Source organism: Zootoca vivipara, chromosome 13 (genome assembly GCF_965207765.1).
Source record: "Zootoca vivipara chromosome 13, rZooViv2.hap1.1, whole genome shotgun sequence".
NCBI lineage: Eukaryota > Metazoa > Chordata > Lepidosauria > Squamata > Lacertidae > Zootoca > Zootoca vivipara.
In genome coordinates, this window is record NC_142596.1 from 38890065 (window position 1) to 38909485 (window position 19421).

Sequence of the window (19421 nt, forward strand, 5' to 3'; positions counted from 1 at the left end):
AAGAGAGAGAGAAAACGATGGAAGTGGGACGGGATTCAGCATTCCAAGCTTATAAAACATCCCATTGGGACAATGGGATGGCTTCTACTGGGACCTCCTCCTAAGCAAGACACACTCTCCAGCAGCTTTTCTGAAATGCAATGGAAGACTTACCAGGGAACCTCTGCTTTGCACGGCTTGACGTGGGAGTGGGAGGTGGGGTGTTCCCAGTGCCCTGCACTTTGGAGACGTACGTGGGCTCTGTAGATTCTAAAGAACCTGGCAAAGGGGAAACGGTTTGGTTAGTGGCCCTTCAGATCATACCTGAAAACTAGGTTTAACGTGCCAAATTATAGCATGGTATTTATAATTTGATCCTATTTAGCTGAACTTTATTGTACCAAAGGCACTTCTTTCTCATAACCTTCCATTTGGATTTCAATACAACAACATTCCAAAGCAAACCACGAGTGGAAAGTTGCTGCTGCTGAGTCTTCTGAGCACGGTGGTACATTAGATGCTACTTCTGCAATATAGCATCTTCCCTGGAGCTCTTCAGCTGCCCCAAGAGAAGCTATTTGCAAACTTCTGAATGGCCCTCCCAGTCTTTTCCAGAGCCTGGGAGTTTGAGAACACTCCCAGTTCTCAATGTGGAAGGGATGAGTCACAGTTTTTCCACGTGGGGTTGAGAAGTTTTAGGAAGAGAGGGACATTTGCAAAACATCCTATGTGCTATTAGACTATGACTATAAGAAGAGTCCTGCTGAATCTGGCTTAATGTCCATCTAGTCCATCATCCTGTCTCCTACAAGGACCAATCTGATGCCACTGGAATTCCCCAAGCAGGGTACGAAGGGAATAGCCCTCTTCCTATGTCTGTTGCCCATCAAGTGGTATCCCCAAGGTACACTGCCCCTAAACTTGGAAGTTCTATTCAGTTATGACAGCTAACAAGAACATAACAAGAGCCAGGCTGGATCAGACCAAAGGTCCAACTAGTACACTGTACTGCCTGTAACAGTGGCTAACCAGAAGCTTCTGGAAGAGTGTCACCAGCAGGGCATAAAGGCAGAAGCGGAGAAACCAGGACAGGAGCAGCATCCATAACCATCCTTCAAAACCACCACAGCTGCACATATACTTTGAAGGGCCTACTAATTTATTGCTCCTGCAAGTTGCTAACATTGGTTCAACCTCCAAAGTCATTGGTATAATCAAGTTTCACCCCCACCTGCTGTTAGGTTAAATGTTCTTCCCTTTGGTGAAGCATGAAATGGAGAAAACCAGTTGAGCACAGAGCCCACTACAGGAATCTGTCGGAGCAGCCCCTGAGAAAACAAACGTGGTTGGGGAAAAGATCAGTGTGTTGCCAAGAAACAGGATGCAGCGTGGTTGTTGCTGCTGCTGAGAAATGGCTTAACTCGGGGCACTCACCTCTTCAAGGAGTCTTTCCTCATTTGCTTTCTGCAGCTGAACCTGCGCTTCCTGTATGCCTTTCCGTACAACTTCAGTCATGTTTTCCAGCAGCTGATTAGAAATTGAACAGCACACGTTATTAGCATTTCTTGTATTCCTGATCCAGTATGGTGTTACTAGTGCATTACCTCCAATGTAGGAGTACCAAGAATCATGGAGGGCTGCCGATATTGACTTGAGAGCGTTAGCAGAGCTTACAAAGGATAAAAACAACAACAACTGGTGCATGCACAGCTCTTTTGCATGCCACAATAGGACTGGGCCTTCTTTCCCCTTCTGCCACATTCAAACAGTCAACTCCCCTGCATTGCAGGGGGTTGGTCTAGATGACCCTTGGGTACCTTCCAACTCTAAGATTCTATGAAAGCTTCTTTAAGGTGCTTGCCACTGTGTTCACAGATCGATCAGGGGCCAGGTTTGCACAGCATGGCAAGCTAAGAACAAACCTTGGCTACAGCTTGTCCTGGTTTGGATGACATGCTATGCCAATTGTTAGCTTAGCTCAGTACAGCGTAGCACTAAAAAGAGACCAGGAAGTGGTTGCATGTTACTCTCCAGCAGCAAGCCGCTTAGGGTGTTAATAGTCTGGATTTGCTATTGATGATATCTGGAAAGGAAACAAGCTGTAACCAGAAGCTGGTTCATTACCCCCCCCACCCCCACCCAAGGAAATAAAATCCATTCGTTCATTACTTGCTGCCCTACAGAAAGTTAACCACCCTGGAATTAAAATGGAACTATCATGAGCTATTTAAGTGATTTATTTATTTGGATTAAAAGAAAACAGAGAAGGAGCTGCAATGATCAGTTTAATTAAGATGCTGGAGCTCGTGATAATCCAAATGTTAGCAATTTATGATATGACACATTGAATAAAGGAACACAGAGAGAGAGAGAGAGAGAGAGAGAGAGAGAGAGACAGACAGACAGACAGACAGACACAGACAGACAGACAGACAGACAGACAGACAGACAGACAGACACAGAGAGAGAAAGAGAGAGAGTTATGGGAAAGAAGTAAGTGCCGGTGTTGTGTGTGTCATTTTTGTGGTGACGGACTAGCATAGCTTCTAGAAGGAGAATACTTTTATCATTAAGGGGCCTATAGGAAAACTAAGCGCAGGATAATCAGTATGACCAAAACAAGGTCTGCTCATTATGCTGCCACTCTGCAGTCTTGTACGGTCAGTACATACCCTTGAATTCTCTTCAATTTCTCGGCCTGTAGCCGCAATAGTTTCAATCAGCTCAGAAACATCAAGGTCCTCTGTGACCATTCCAATATAAATACAGTTTTTCTCCCCTCCAAATTCTGGACCTGAGAAGTTAGGGGAAAAGGTAGAATGAGGTTCACAAACACTTTAGAAATCGTAAACATGCTTGTTTTAAATAGGTGTTGAACTTATTTTTAAAAGAAATTTTAGGGCCCCTGGATTCAGAGTAAGCCACAGCCATTCCCTCATCAAAAGTGCTTCTCTCTTTCTCTCACTCTTAATCCCTTTTTGAAAATTCCAAATTCTGGAGAATTTTAAAATTTTGTGACTAGAAAACTTAAAGGTGACCAAAGGAAGCTAAATATAAAAATGCAAAATTCCTCTGTTTGGTAGAGAAACCAGTATTATTGAATTGTTACAGGGGATTACACACACACACTGACTTCCCCATCATTTCACTGCCCCATTGAATAGTTTCAGAAGTAGTTTATTACCTAAGGAAAACAACAGATCTGATTCCAGCTCATTTAGTTTTTTCAATAGTTCGTTGTTAATCTTCTCCACTTCTTTCTCCTGTTTGTCTTCATTCTGCCCCTCGTACCTTTCAAAACCAATTCAGATGGACTATTTATGGTAGTGGTAGAGTTTTGCAGTAAAAATTGTAAAATCCTATCTTGCTGTCCAAGAACACTGTGCAGAAATTTTGCCTTGATTATTCATTGTACACCATGCCAACATTACTGAAAATTTTTGGTCACACTGTCATTTGTGCTTTGCACAAATTTGCTCCAGAAGTATGCATGTACTGTAGTCCGTTTAACCTGAGCAGTCCTAAACCCTATGAGTACATTGGTATTTTCGAAGTGTCTTTATATTTTTCCAAAGTGGGAAACCATGATCAAATATGTTTGACGTTATGCAAATGTTAAAATGGTAGTAAATGGCAACAACTCGGAGGAGGAAGAAAACATCCAGTAAAGTGGAATGGTGGCAGATTCAGCACAAAGGAAAGGAAATGCTTCTTTCTACTGAATTTGCTGCTGAAAGATTTGGCGAGCCAGCCAATAGCTCAGATGGCTTCAACAGGGGGCTAGACAAATTCATGGAGGATATGCCTCCCAATGAGCAAATCGCACAGCCAAGCTCTCCTGGAAACAGGAAGAACTGGTTGCTCCCGAGCTCAGTTTGGAAGCTTGCGTGTCTGTCTAAAAAGGGCACACATGGATCCACAGCAGCCTCGCTGCTGAAGATCTATACATCTGTATGCAGCCTAGAGCTCTCAAAGAGCCTTGAGGAAGTCTGTGCAGGGCAGCCACTCACCTTACCACTCCAAGGCCTGGCCAGCTGAGGTCTTCAACATAGGCGAGACCTACAGTTCTTTTCACTTCCTGCTCAAACTCATCCCTGAGTTGCAGTGTGCACATCAGCACTGGGACCTTCAGTTTAAGGCAGTCCACCAACTGGTCAACGTCTTGCACTTCAGTTCCTAAAACTGAAACACTTGGTCGATTAGCATGTTCTACGGTAAACACAGAGGCCAGCAGCACTGTTCAGAAATGGTGTTTAACCCCAGTTAAACTTTCATATATACATAAATGTGATTCCCCTACATGCTGGCGAGGGTGTGGGGACAGGATTCCTCTTAGTGGTAGCACGTATGATTATACACACATTCTGGAAGGATTAGAAGGCGCACACTTGAATGCTTGGTACAAGAGAGTATGGCGTATTGCCCTTATGGAAAAACTGACTCACAAATTAAGGCTGGCAAGAGGAACGAAGCACAAAGACACCTTTGCAGGAGAATGCTGGGGATTAACTTTGCTCACAAATTCTCCAGAAAACCAAAGGACCAGTTTCAAAGGTGTGTACTAACTTGTGGATCACAAGTGTTTTACAGATACATACAGTTATAAGTTGTGGTGTACGTACGGGAATACAGGTTTTCATAATGTATTTTGATGGAGTCTCCAGGGAATTTTAAAGAATAAGAATTTGAATAGGAAAAAGGAAAAGGAATAACTTCACTCATATGTGGTGGTGGTGTTTTAAGTAGGTTAGCTAAGACCAATGTTAGAAACTGAGGTATGAAAGCTAGGAGCTAAATAGCACCTTATTTCTAGGTTTTGGGTACAATAGAATGTCTAGGCATGCTTTTTTATAACAAGAATACAAAGCTGAAAATGAATGAACTGCAGCTAAAATATTAAGTTCATTTTTCACACGGTCTAGTCCTTCCTCTGCCCACCCCCATGATATTCTTTAGAGGGTCTCTTCTCCAGTCTTCAGAGAGTAGCTGGAAGTGGGAAGGCAGAAAAAGGTCCTCCTTTCCTTCCACTCTGCAGTTTTAAACTGAAATCTTAGGTGCAATACTGTGCCCAGAGCTCAGAAACTGCTCATGCTAATGAAATTCCCTGTTGCAAAATGCACCTAGAACAATGGGAGTTTTGAACACTGGCTAAGACTCAAAGTTGGGTATGACCAAAATAACATACAGGCAACAACTGACACAAGATCACTGACGTGTGGGTACATCTGGATCCAGATGAAGGTAGAACAGGTGCGTAACGGAGTGGGGGCCACTTAGGGGCACTCCGCCAACGCACACGGTGATCAAGACCGGAACCCCTCTGTGAAATAGTCACTGCCTATATATGGATTGCAAAAAAAAACCCATTAGTCAAATGCGTCCAGTTACCTGCAGAAGTCATTAATGGGCTAAAACGCACACAAGCGCCTTCATCCTCCAGTTCTACCAAGTCAACTCCACTGGCAGGCACTAACTGAGACAACTGCTCTCCCAGCTGATGAGACAAAGCAAGATTAAAGGGGTGTTATTGATCATCCATTACTCATAACTCATTTACTCCTCCCCTTTTTCTCTCTCATCTACCTATGTACTACTCCTGGTCAGTCCCCCCTGAGGGGACTGCTCAGTTACTGTTGTGGTTTTTGCTGAGCTCAAGGAGCCCTAGCCATCTTCCCAGCCTCAGAATAGCAGGTGTGTGTGTCTTTCCAGCAACTGCAGAGCAATCCCAACCCTTTCTGCATCCCCGGAGTTATAAGGCAGGCTGGGGTAGTTTGGCTGCTGCATTGTCAAAGCAATCAGAATGCCTTGGCCATGGAGTCTGCCAGCCTTTCTTGCCCCAGAAGCAGGGAGGTGGTGGTGGAGGGCGGCGGCAGTGTTCCTTGGCTGCTGCTTGGTCATGGCACTTGGGAGTTCTCCAGCAGTGGGTCAGAAGGATGGGCAAGCTCTGTGCCTCCTTTTCCCATGAGAAAGATAGGCAGAGCTTCCTTGCTCCCAGCTTAGCTTTCTTTAAAAATTTTTTTTAAATGAATGAATGAATAAATAAATAGATAGATAGCTAACCAAGCAAATAAATAAATAAATAAATAAATAAATAAATAAATAAATAAATAAAAACAAGTACAGTGGTACCTCTACTTACAAATTTAATGCGTTCTGAACGCACATTAGTAAGTCGAAAAAAATTGTAAGTTGAATCCCATAGGAATGCATTGGGAGAAAAAATTCATAAGTAGAAGCAACCCTATCTAAAAATTCGTAAGTAGAAAAAATCCTATCTAAACCGCATCCAAGATGGCGGACGGAGCTCTATTCGTAAGTAGAAACATTCGTAAGTAGAGTTATTCGTAAGTAGAGGTACCACTGTAATAGGAAGATCTTTTACATACATGAAAATATAACAAAATATAACAAAAAACATTAGGCACTGTCTTATGTTTATCTTCTGCTTCAATATAAATCAGCTCTAAGACTCAGAACTAATTCCCCAGGGTCAAAGAGACCATGCCATTGGTTCCACTTAAGAGCGTACCATGCAGGGTTCCAATTCAGCAGATGTGCCTTGAAAGCCACATCACCAAAAGGGAAGGAAGAGGCAACCACAATGTTCTGCTTGGCTACTGAGGCCTGTCCCAAATTGTGGGCCTCTCTGCTCATGGTAATGTACATGGGGTTCCCATCCAAGTAACTCATGAGCCTCCAGATCTGCTAAGCTTCTGTGAGTGCTGCTGCATCATGCTTTGGTCTGTCCCCCTAGTGTCTGCCGTAGGAATCTTGACCATCAACCATCTTCTCTCTAAAAGTCTGTTCGGGATCAGGCTGCTTGTGCTCGCAATTGGGGGGAAAAGGCTTAGCTATTCTGAGCCCCATCCCCAAGTTCAGAAAGCTGACCAGGTGGATTGTACCGCTCCCAACAGCAGTGTGACCTCATGGGGAAGATTAACACAATAATTGAGGGCACAGAAAACAAGCCTGTAAGCTGCGATGGGCACAGCTCTTTTTGAAAAAGAAGCAAAAAAAGTAAACTCAATCAATCAAGGCCATGCCACCAAGAGCTGCCTCCATGTCTATGCTCTGTTGTAACACTATAGACCAAGCAAAGGCAAACTCGGCCCTCCAGATGTTTTTGGCCTACAACTCCCATGATCCCTAGCTAGCAGGACCAGTGGTCAAGGATGATGGGAATTGTAGTCCCAAAACATCTGGAGGGCCGAGTTTGCCTATGCCTGCTACAGAGTTGGCTGTTGCTTTTGGGACAATATAGCAGCTGCTCCTGCACTGAATGAGTAAATTTTAGAACCCACTCAAGCCATTCAAATGAAATGCTTGTCAGATGAAAGACCTGACACAAGCAGCGTATATTGGGATTGTTTTCCTCTGCACTACTTAAAATGTTTGCTTGACCAATGTCTGGCATGCCTATGAAGAGATAAGGAAGAATACTTACCCACTGATTAAAAGTATCACAAATGTATCTCTCATTGCCAGTAATTGTAGGTGTTTGGGCAGAATGTAACATATGATCTGAATTCAAAGAAAAGGGGAAACTGAATTTCCTGAGTTAAAAATATTTTGGCAGAGGCTAAAGATTAATTCATTCATCCTACCTTTCTCCCTTGAATTGATACAGAAGTGAACATTCGTATCTTCATATTTTATATAATGCACTTTTTGGGCATGGAACCAAGAACTTAAGTTTGGAAGGTTTAGGTTTTGAAGAACATGTTCAGCACTTTGATGCACTGGTCGTAACAAATGCTTGACCTGACTCTGATTTGAAACCACACATAATCTAAATTAGAGACTTGTGGCAGCTTTGAATGCGAAAATGTGACAGGAATTGTCAACAGAATGCATGATATTGGAGAGAGCTCTGCCGTTTATGGGCTGTAACCAGCCAAGTCCTACTCAGAGTAGGCCCACTGAAATTATGGGCCATTCATTTTAATAGGTCTACTCTGAGTATGACTAAAACTGGGTACAGGCTGCACGTATTAACTGCTCCAACTAGTGTTCCTATATTTTCTGTAGCAAAAAGTGACCCTGTGTGTTTTCAAACCATATCTTAAGAATTACCTCTTGTTTCTACAGTAAATTGCATTTTCATTCCTTTTTATGTTCCAGAGCGAAGACTGTCTGTAATGCATGTAAAAATGCTGTGCTTGAAGTTTATCATTAGAAAAAGAAGACAACCACCCACTTTAATTTTGCATATTAGAAAGCAAACACCCACAGGATACAAGTTGCCAAATATTTGCCCTAGGAACACAGTTGTATTTATTTGAACTTTTAGCAAGTGATTAAATGACATGGATCTGCTATTGTTACAGTTTTATCCTGCCTTTGAAGTGCCCTCCAGACTGTCAGTATTTTGTTGGAGGGATTCAAATCCAAATAAGAAAGGTAGGGTTGTTCCCAACGTTAGTTATTCTCAAGAGCAGTTCTTCTCCTTGAAATTAATGAGCATGGCATACATACAGTATTTAGGTCTATTAATTTCAGTGGGTATACTCTGAATTAAACTTAGTTGGATACAACTCTTGGGTTTGCATAATTAAAGTGGATTCAACAACAAATCTGCTTTTTTTTTTAAAAAAAAAAGCCAAAAACCCAGACTTTTATGGTAGGGAAATAGCCCTCTCTTCAAAGCAGCAGCCTCTGCAGCAACTTTGAAGAAAAGCCAGGGTGGGTGGGTGGGTGGGTGGAAGTCTAATAGAATTGTAGAGTTGGAAGTCTAATAGAATTGTAGAGTTGGAAGGGACCCCAAGGGTCATCCAGTCCAACCCCCTGCATTTCAGGAATCTCAGTTAAAGCATCCATGACAGGTGGCCATCCATCCTCTGCTTAAAAACTTCCAAGGAAGGAGAGTATTGTGAGGGGAAATACAGATGACTAAACTTCAAAAATAGGGTCTTAAGTTCAATATTGATGTTAACACCCCTCCAACAAAATGAAATAACTTTTGTTTTTGCTATTATTTTAGTCAAAACAGATCTCTTTTATAAGAATTCAAATTTCAAACGTGTTCATAATAAAAATCAACAAAAGCAATGTTATCTGTGATTATAACGTATTTTCACTGGACTCTACTCACCTATAGGTGACAGTTCTGGGGAAAACTTAAATACCACCACAGGAGAGCTATGTTCATCTTCAACCTTAGAAATGGGACATTCAGGAAAAAATAAAAAATAAAACCCACATTCCAAAATGTTGTGAGAGCATCTTAAGGCTGTGCACAGAAAATTAATTCTCTAGGGGCCATGTCATTACCACATCTGGCATTAGTGCTAACATTCAAATTTCAAGGGAACCAAGATATCAGATCTGAAAGACAGCCTGCGTGACATAGTGGTTTACAGGGTTGGACTAGGATCTGGGAGACCAGGGTTCAAATCCCTGCTGAGCCATGGAACTCCCTGGGTGACCTGGGGCCAGTCACAGTCTCGCAGCCTAACCTAACTCAAGAGTTGCTGCGAGGATAAAATTGGGTCAAAGAGAATATGCCACCCTTGAGCTTCTTGGAAGAAAGGTAGGCTATAAATGTGATAAAGTAAAATATAAAAGCCCAGGGTGCAATCCAATCAGCATTTTCCCGAGTGTAAGACCCACTGATTTCCCGAATGTAGTAAAATACCTCCCACTTATGCCAGGTGTTATTATCCCAGACCCACAGCTCAGCTTATGCAGACAAGGAATCAGAGGGTTTCAAACATACTCCTTTACACAACCATCCAGATTCGTTAGAAGGTCTTGCCTGTTTGTCTTGGATTTTGTCTAAAATCTGTCACCAGAGGTGGATTTAGGGAAGCATAACCAGTTCAGTTGCATGGGCGTTGAGCCTCAGGGGCGCTGCAGAGGGCATCACAACTATGATTTGGAATGGAGCGTGAGAGGCAGGGAGGGGGCACCAAATTTTGGCGTTGCACAGGGCACTGCTGAAATTTGAGACCTCAAGGTCTGCCACTGTTGTCACAGTACTATGTATGCAACAAGACCACTTTTCCCAAGCTGAAACAGGAATGTGTCAAGAAGCTAGGGTGGGTTATGGGCTTAATATATTGTTGCTATTGTTTTAAAAAATTAAGTTGCAAAGGGAAAACTTACTGAGGTTTTAATAAAATCCTGATTCTTCAAGTTTTCCAACAGCCGTTGACTCTAAAAGAGTAGATGAATTGGGAGCGGGAAAGAGATTAAACAAACAACAACTACATAAGCATTACAAAACTCATTAAATTCTTGATGGGTGTGACAGCTCGATCAAGGCTTAAATTTGTAGTGGCAAGCCAGAATCTAAGATGCAGACTAGTCTTAGTCCCTCCTTCATCTGTAAATGGAATAACAACAAATTTGTTCAGCGAGTCCTTGTTAAGTTGAAATCAAGATCCTAAAGCACTTCACACTTTTTTAAAAATTACAACATAAAATGCTAAATGGCAACATGATTTTGCCTTTAGCTGCTTTAATTTAAAAGCGCCTCAAGCCATCATGAAGTATTCCAACACCACCACTTGCCCCTGGTCGAAAATCAAGTAGGCTGCTCTTGCAGCCACCTATAAAAGCTTCCTAAATGGCCCCTGTTGGGAAGCCTGAAAGCTGCAGCATGAAGATTTTCTAAGAATCAATTAAATTATTAAAAAGCAGAGCAATATCCATAGTCTTCCTAGGATGATGTGTTCCTTAGCAACACAAACTGTTCACCTCTACAGTCATACCTCTGCTTACGTATCCCTCTGGATACGTAAACTTCGGGTTGCGAACGCAGCAAACCCCGAAGTGTATACTTCCGGGTTTCACCGTGCACACGTGTGCAAAAACGCTCTGCGCGCAGCATGTGTGTGCAGAAGCGCAGAAGCACTCAATCGCGCCGCACGCATGTGCAAAAGGGCATCTCCAGTTACGATCCCGTTCGTAACCAGAGGTACCACTGTATGGCTTTTGGTCAATTACCGCGTACACAAAGGGTGGTTTCTGAGGGCTCTGATGAGGGCACCCCTTAAGTATTATGGATCATCATCATCATAATTAACATTTCTCAGCCACTTTATACAAAAGAAGGCATTTCAAGTTGACTTGACAGAATAAATCAAAGATAAGCAAATTGAAACCAGAAAAAAATATAAAACAAATGACAATACAAAATATGTAAGATGCTCACCCAGCGCTCATTACAAAGGACAATGTGTACCCACCCAAGTACATGCAGCTATCATGAGTATAAGTGGGAAAAGTGTATCCTTTCAACTGAATAACTGAATGTACTGGTAAGGGTGCACGTCACACACTACTGCCAGTGGGAAGGGGGATAACAGGAGCACTTTCTCCAAGCAGCAAGAACAATATAGAGCAGGTGCCAGTCATCTTTGCCAGATGGATACTTAAAAAGACCACTTCCCAAACCAATGAAAGGAGGAAAACAAGGCAGGCCTTATTAGGCTTTTTTTTAAAACAGCTTTTAGAGATGTGATGGGGAGGAGGCAGGGAACCCGAAAATGACTCACCAAGCAGCTAAAAACAATGAGGTATATGGCCAACATTTGCCCCTGCCTCCATCAGCTGGGGTTTTCCATCAGGGTTGACTGTTGGGGCTTTTGGGACAAGATGCCTTAAGGGGGTCCCCCAGCCACCCTCTCCTTCTCCTTTCCACTGCCACCGCTGCCCAATCAGTTGCTCTTCCTCTTCTGGTCCCACTCTGCCCCACTGCTCTACAAGGCAAGTGGAGGCTGCTGCTGCTGCTGCTGCGGCTGCCTATTCTCTTTGTTCTTGCTGTTGCTTTCACATTTGGGGAAGCAGACAGCAAAGCAATGAAGAGTGAGGCTGTAGCACAAGAGGCAGGGGGCGATGAGCAGCAGCCCCCCTGCCAAGGCTCAACAAGTGCCTGATTGTTCATTTATTAATCACGGCCCACCCACATCTCAAAGGTGCTGTACAGAATACAACAGAAACACCTAAGAGGCCATTTAAAATAATACAGAAAATAGCAGCAACTAAAAGGAAAAAAATCCTGCTGATGTCAGCCTTACTTCCTTCCTGACACCTTTTATGATAGGAAATGCCTTGGGAAAATGCACAGCGGTGACTCACTGCAGCATGCAGGCCCATGATCAAAAGGACAAGGCCCCAAGCACAGGAAGGCTGTGGCCAACGTCTTTCAGAACTGGTGACAAGATGTGTCAACTGTTTCATGCAGAGGGTTGGCAAACAATTATAGCCTATAAAAGACTTCCTCTACTAGAAGCTCATATATAAGCGACCATTTGCAGTTGTCAATCAAGCCCTGCTCCGCGGCACCACCTCTGTTTCTCATTGGGAACATGGAGAAGCTGTAGAGCAGGCACCCCCAAACTTCAGATGTTTTGGACTACAATTCCCATCTTCCCCGACCACTGGTCGTGTTAGCCAGGGATCATAGGAGTTTGTAGGCCAAAACACCTGGAGGGCTGCAGTTTGGGGATGCCTGCTGTAGAGCATAAATGTTTAGTCAGCTGCCTCCTTCAAATAGTGAAGCATTATATTAGAAGACTCAGGTAAATTATGTGACAGACCTATGATTAGATTTCTGTGCTTGAACAAACTTACTTCAAAGCAGCTGTCAAACACCCTAGTTTTGAATGGAGCAGCAGCATATGAAGATGGGTCTTTAAATGTCTTTGCATCATTTCCCCAATCCAAAGCCCTACTCCCCCCCCCAGTCTCTGTTATCTCCACTGGGGATTTTTCTTTAAACAAAAAATACTCAGCTGTATTTTCTTCCCCCTGCCCTGCCCCCAAAGAGGGCCAATAGCTACTTGGAGGAATTCAGATCAGGACAAAGGTGTGTGCAGGAAAATTTAAAATCTCCTCTCCTAACATTGTTTCTCTGGCCAAAATCAGCCCTACATGGCTGCTTTGGTGGATAATAAAATAAAATAAAAAACACTTTGTGCGACCCATTTACAGGTATCCTGTGTTACATCTCACACATGCATATGACACACACAAATAACTCATCTCTTCTTTGGCTGGAGACTGAGAATGCAGCAACACAACTATGTATGTAAAACATGAAATGTCAGCTCATCCATGGAGATGCACAAGAGCCAAAGCAATGCCCAACTTCTTACCAACTGAGAGGAATGTTTTATTCTTTCCACAATCCCATCGTGTCCAAGGTACTGCAAGGAGAGCCACAGAGGCAGAGCACGCAGCTTCTCAACTGCCTGGCTAGAGGTCAAGCCTGCAACCAAGGACTGTGAACAAAACAACAACATATTTGCATTCATTACTTTTTGCTATTTGTTATTCCACCGTATGTGAAAAATTCAGGGTGGATGCAGCGGTTGCCAGCCTTTTGGAGCTTTGGATCAAGCAGTGAGCATATATACAAAGAAATAAGCCTACCAAAGAAGGATCCTCATGTCTGTAGAGAGTCACTGCAGGCACTGCTGGGAGACCTAGCCAGGGCCCCAGAGTCAGGGTCATGCTGTCACATTTGGTTGCGGCCTGCAGAAAAGAAGGCAGAGTTATATTATTTGAGTGCAACTCAAAACAATGGAACCCACGAGCCAAACTTCTAAAAATGAGAGACCAGCCTAAAACAAAACAAAACGGTCATGAAATTGACTGGCTCAACTTGGGGGTGGGAATTAAAAAAAAATTAGAGACCTAGTTACGGGTAGGTAGTTGTGTAATGTTAAATTTAGAGGCCTGTTGGCATAAAAAAGTATTCAGGAGACACTTGAAAATTAGCAGTAAGGATGCCTCCTGGATTTTTGCTGGAAGACTAGGCCACATTTGTGGAATTTTGGCAACACTAAATGCCTGACTTCTGGCTGAAGACAGCTGGGCCTCTGAATCACATCCTCCAGATGATCTCAGTGATCAAATTGGGATATAAGGGGGAAGGCAGTCTTTAAGGTATTTTGAATCCAAGTTCTTCAGGGCTTGGTATATTAATACAAGAGTCCTGAACCTGGAGCATATGGGCAGCCACTGCAGATGTTTCAGCAGAGGTGTTGCATGCCATCAGATATCTCTCTTCACCAGTGGTCTAGCAGCTGGGGCTTTCAGGCCAAGGCAGCCTCACTTTGCAGCAGCTCAGAGCTGAAGTTACCAATGGAGAAATGGAGCTGCCTGTCATCAGTACATTGCTGGTCAATACACTGACAACACCTGAACCAAAACTCCAAATGACTGCTGTCAAAGGCCTCTTGTTGATGTTAAGGGACACTGGGGACCAAAAAGAGGGCCCTGCAGGACCCCATAGCATAAGTTCAAGGGAGCCAAAAAACACTCCCCTAACGTTACTATCTGGACTTGACTGTAGGTATAATGAAACCACTGCACCTCTAAAACCCATCTTGAACAGTCGGTCCAGGAGGATATCATGATCAATGGTATGAACAAAGACAGAATAAATTCAGTCCCCAAACCAGCCCTAAACCCACACTGAAGAAAGCAGAAACATACCAGTACAGATGACGAGACATAACCCAAAGCTAAAGTAGCCAAATTCACCCTGAAAGAAACAAGAAAACTCAGTTTTAGATTACCCTGGATATTCCTTCCCTTCTCTAAATGCTAACATTTTGCTTTAGTTTCATTTTAAATATTTTATGATTCTGTACTTAGGGAAGCTGTATGTGTATGTTAATGCAAATGCTGTAGAAATTGGAATTTATTCCAAGATTCTGGATCTGAAAGGGACACTTTGTTTTAATCCAGTTAGTGGTTAAGGCAGGGGTCGGCAAGGTTTACCTCGCCTGGGCCTGTTCACTCCAGCAGAGATCCCTCCGTGGGTTGGATTGCGCATGAGCACACACACACCCCCGCACAATTTCCGGCGTCTGCGTCAACGTGATTTTTGGTGTCTGTGCAGATGCAATTTTCAGCACCGTGGAAGCAAGTCCCCGTGCTCCGCTGTGCCAATTTGGGGCAGCGTGTGGAGACTCGCTGAGCGGGTGGCTCGGTTGGGGGGCGGCTCGTGGGCCAGTTAAATGACCCCCATGGGCTGCTTGTGGCCCATGGGCCTTAGGTTGCCTACCCCTGGGTTAAGGACTAGATTTTAATGTTTCTGTCTGCCTACTTCATTTGTAACTTCATTCCAGTTTGTAAACCTGTCACAGAAGAAGCGTCTGGCTTAGCACAAAGCAGTTTCCCACGTCTCTGTTTTCCACAAATACACAGCAACGAAATAGGCTTTTTGGAATGCCTTTGTGAACCAAGGGCTGTTGGGGGGGGCAAACATAGCCTGCTCATTGGGCTGCAGTCTGGCAAACTCCTTTTCTTAGGGATGGCATTGCACATTGGCAATATATGTAAAACCCTTCTCAACCCTTCTCTTGCAGGGCACTGTAATGTCCTTTAAAACTCGCCCTGAAACAGCTCCATGAAAACCTGCTCATCAAAACCTGCTCAATTTTTTAATCAATGGCGTCTATTGCCTTTCCCCTTTTTACAATCACTTCACTTGTTTTTAGTTTAGGAGATTTTAAAAAGGGGATTGTATTTCAGGATGGGGAGCAACTAATGAAGAAGTACGATGCAAAACCACGCACAAACCTGGCCATGCCATTTGTGCATGTGTTATTTACCTTCATGGGGATCTCATGCACAGTTAGTCAACTTAACATTACATTAAAATGGGACTATACCCTTCGACATGTAGCCACATGCTGTGCTGCTCACAGAGTTCTTTCAGTCGCCCCAGTTTGTCTGTGTGCCCTGCTCCTGGTGTACCTGCATCGAGAGGGAAGAGGAACAATCCAAATGCAAAAAAGATGGGTGATTAATGGCCGCAGCCACTTAACATGAACTTCTCCTAGGCACTTTATTAGGTTCAAAATTAGTTGGAATTCCATTTCAACAAAGTAAAGTTTTATATTAAGTAGTGCAGTGTTCAGTCTTTTCTGTTTCCAATACTCCTTTAGCAACAACTGCCCCAGGGCAGGCTTCCTGTGTTAAGGAATAGTTGCCTCCCAGTCAACACATGGTGGAGACGTGAGAGCATAGCTTTCCCTTTCCAGCCACCTGATGCGCTTGTCCTGCCTCAAGCTACACTCCAGTAGCCTTGTGTTTTTTTCCAACAATACGGTGCCCAGAAATGGGGGCTTTATTTTGATAAGCATGTTTGCATGGAGCATGTCAACTGTCCAAGCAACTCAGTGACCACCTGAGCCCTAAATTTTGGGAAACCAAGATCCCCCACCTTCAGCAGGCACCTTTTTTGTACCTAGCATATGGGGGTGGGGAGAAAGGATTAGCCAGGGGTGCGGTCAACCAGCCCTACTGAGACTTGGTGCATGGCTCAGCTGCGCTGCTGCATGCAGGCCCCACCCAGAGTCCAATTAATGTTACAATGAGAGGGACAAGAGTGGGAGCTTCTCCCCCTTTGGAATACTCCTGGCGCTGTCATCTGGGCACTGGCTAGCACTCCCGTGCCTGAGGCCTGTTTAACTCAGAGAAGCATAAGTTTCCCTACTCTACCTCCCTCTCTGCTGTGGGCACAATCCTAGCTCTCATTTAAAAGAAGAGAGGCTTCTAGACTTCATAGGTTATTTAGTTATTTAGTTAGTGAGTGTGGAGGGGCATTCCATCATGGGAGACCCCACCCGCAAACCTGAAGTGGAACAGCCCAGACACTGGCTTGTACCTCTGTGAAAACTAGGACCGAGCCTGACAACTCAGTTATAAAGCAGCCAGTTAACAGCATTCTATCTACTGTATAAATTAGAAATGTAAGTTTCTATTGGGAGTAGGCGAGAAAGTGCAGTGGGGGGCAGGAGGGGGGGGAGAAGTACTAGTCAAATTTCATCTGTTAAAGATACCTACCAGCATTGGCCACTAATAATATTGGTATCTTTCCAGAGTCAATGTCCTCCTTAATCAATTTGTCCAGTAAAGCAACATCCTGCCACCAAGCAAAGGAGGGAACAATTATTTATGTACATGAATAGAACAAGACCGTGTGCTACTGCTTCTGCTCAAACTTACCATCTGATGCTGAGATCCAAACATTGTGTTACAAGGCACCCGGCACATGCAGGAAAGAGGCAAACCAAGCTGCAGAGGGAAGAGACAGACGTTATATCCCTAACCTGATCCGAGCGTTTCAGATTTCCACGTTTGTGCATGTTTTTGAAGAAGGCTAAGATGGGCGCCAAACTAGTTTTTTGAGCACCGTGCTTATTCAGAGCCACGTTGCAACCATTCTCCGTGATCTGCACTGTTTCTAAACACAGGTTAAGGTCACTAATTTATGAAGCCCTAAACGGCTGGGGGTCTAAATACTTGCCAGACCACCTTTCCCAATAGGTGACAGTCTGGTCAGAGATACTGTTGCGGGGGTGGGTGGGGAAGGAGATGGCGACCTAGCCATGGGCCTTATCAGTTGTGATGCCCTTTTTATGGAATACCCAGCTGGCAACCTTTTTGATAGGGGTCAAAGCACTATTATGTTTCTCAACATGTAAATAAAAGTAAAGTTGAGAAATCTAAACTGATGAAGTGTAATGTGTGTGTAATTTAAGTGAGAAGGTATGCTATGGCAGAATAGAGAAAACACAGGTTTAGCTTGCAACTTGAAAGGCCTCAGTCTCACATAGCTACTCTATCATTTGGAAAAGAAAACTGCCACTGATGTTAACCATAACTTTGAGGTTTAAAAAGAATATTTCAATAGAAAGTATAGTTGTGTAGTGAAACCAGTTAAGGGGACAACATGATAAATAAAGGGTCACTTACAGATAAGACTCCAAAAGTTCCATATTACCTGATTGCAAAGAGCTTGTCCCAAGCCTGCTCTGGCTGCAGAGCTAATGTATATAACAGGCTGCTTGTTATACAGCACGTTAAAGCCTTCAGTTGTATAGTCTTCGTAGCGTGAGTGAATCACAAGTCTGCAGACTTTTAAAAGGCCCTCACGGTCATCTTCATGATAATACGCTGACCCGTTTTCAAACCTGTTAAGAGAAATTATTACTTAAATATGAGCTCATGGGAAAGGCACCACTTCACTTACCAAATATTACAATTATGCAGAAATGGAAGACACTTTCTACTCTGAATGCTCAAGGGGGGGGGAGTGTTATTGTCCTTCAACTTAAAATGAACAGAACAGTCACATAAAAAGGTTCACATTTGTCCAGAATAAGATTCAAGTAAGCAGGAAGTCAGGAATCCATGGTCCTCCAAATGTTTTTGGACTGCAACCCCTATCATTCCTGACCATGCTAGCCAAGGCTGATGGGAGCTAGAGTTCAACTACCTCTGAACGGCTGCAGTTTCACACCGGAGAAGGTTTGTGCAGTCAATGAATACCTTGGCTGCCTCATACCTTCAAAACTGCCACTCCAACTGACTGTATGATTTTCATATATTTGGGATTATAACTCAGAACATGTTTTTTTTTTACTGTAATGTTTATAATCAAGTCATTCATAATGCAGGATACCTGAAAAGTCTGCACAGCCACAGCGTAGTGTCAGAAAGGATCCTGGATGTGAGCTTTCTGAGCCTCTCTCTGTCCAACACAGAGATGTAAGCTGCCAGGCTGTGTCCTAAAAGAGCCATGTGACCCTGTTCTCCGACGTTCTGAAGCCTGCAAGACAGAAACACATTAGAACGACCACCAATGTTGCAGAAATCATTCGTCTCATTTTTGCTCAGCAAATCCTCTGAAAGCCTCCTGAAAATAGGTCATGCGTTGATTTTCCTGGAACTCATGTTTAAGCCATATTTGTATTTCAAATATTGATATTGTGAATATCCCAAAGAGGTGTATGGCAATTTTTTAAAAAACTGATACAATATTTAAAGCCAATAAAACAGCTCCCCTTGCATGTTCCTATGCTGCTCTGTGAAGAGCTTTCTTTTTACATAGGTATTTGGTTTTCAGCTATCTTACTTGCTGTCCCTGCAGGGTTTTTCATGTTATTGGTTAATCTTTTATTGTATGCTAATGCTGCACTGCAAGATGCCTTGAACGTTTTACTGGAAAGGCAGGATGTAAGCAGCTGCCTGAACTGACCAGCAACAGCTCTCCAGGGTTCAGCAGCTGTAGCTCATGGGCAGGTGGAGGAAGCACTGACATGCTCCCACGGGCAGCAGTGGTGCCCTCTTTGGAACAGGAAAGTCAGCAGCAGTAAGATCAGGGGAGCTCAATATTAGCAGCAGTGGCCGTCCAGTGCCTCTATGCCTCCACCATCATGAGCTACCCCTGGGTTTTGGACAGAAATATTCTCCAAACCTACTTGGAGATACCACGGGTAGAACCTGGGAACTTTTGCATGTAAAGCTTATGGTTTATGCTGAGTTGCAGCCATTTCCTCAAAAAGAGCTATTTCCAGCAGAAATTTAGGCTTGCAGTCCACTTAGAATCTCTTCCCCGAAAGATTCAGATTGTCATCAATTCAGCGTTCTGAAAGATACAGGCAATCTGAAGAAATGGGGACACCAAAGCAGAAAAT

General features: G+C 43.6%; 1 protein-coding gene across 3 annotated transcripts in view; it reads right to left on the bottom strand.

Annotated features, from left to right (window-relative positions):
• PDXDC1 (pyridoxal dependent decarboxylase domain containing 1) overlaps nucleotides 1-19421 on the bottom strand; it is a 37049-nt gene that overhangs the window by 2932 nt on the left and 14696 nt on the right. For all 3 annotated transcript variants that reach the window (XM_035130836.3, XM_035130837.3, XM_060282756.2), the window contains exons 5-22: nucleotides 18407-18553; nucleotides 17726-17915; nucleotides 16948-17016; nucleotides 16786-16864; nucleotides 15609-15693; nucleotides 14425-14473; nucleotides 13357-13458; nucleotides 13080-13205; nucleotides 10084-10134; nucleotides 9071-9134; nucleotides 7424-7500; nucleotides 5368-5473; nucleotides 3990-4161; nucleotides 3164-3270; nucleotides 2652-2773; nucleotides 1414-1506; nucleotides 1211-1307; nucleotides 154-258 (exon numbers count right to left, since the gene is read on the bottom strand). In XM_035130836.3, coding sequence (XP_034986727.2) covers nucleotides 154-258; nucleotides 1211-1307; nucleotides 1414-1506; nucleotides 2652-2773; nucleotides 3164-3270; nucleotides 3990-4161; nucleotides 5368-5473; nucleotides 7424-7500; nucleotides 9071-9134; nucleotides 10084-10134; nucleotides 13080-13205; nucleotides 13357-13458; nucleotides 14425-14473; nucleotides 15609-15693; nucleotides 16786-16864; nucleotides 16948-17016; nucleotides 17726-17915; nucleotides 18407-18553 — 1841 coding nt within the window. The remainder of the gene's footprint in view (nucleotides 1-153; nucleotides 259-1210; nucleotides 1308-1413; nucleotides 1507-2651; nucleotides 2774-3163; nucleotides 3271-3989; nucleotides 4162-5367; nucleotides 5474-7423; nucleotides 7501-9070; nucleotides 9135-10083; nucleotides 10135-13079; nucleotides 13206-13356; nucleotides 13459-14424; nucleotides 14474-15608; nucleotides 15694-16785; nucleotides 16865-16947; nucleotides 17017-17725; nucleotides 17916-18406; nucleotides 18554-19421) is intronic.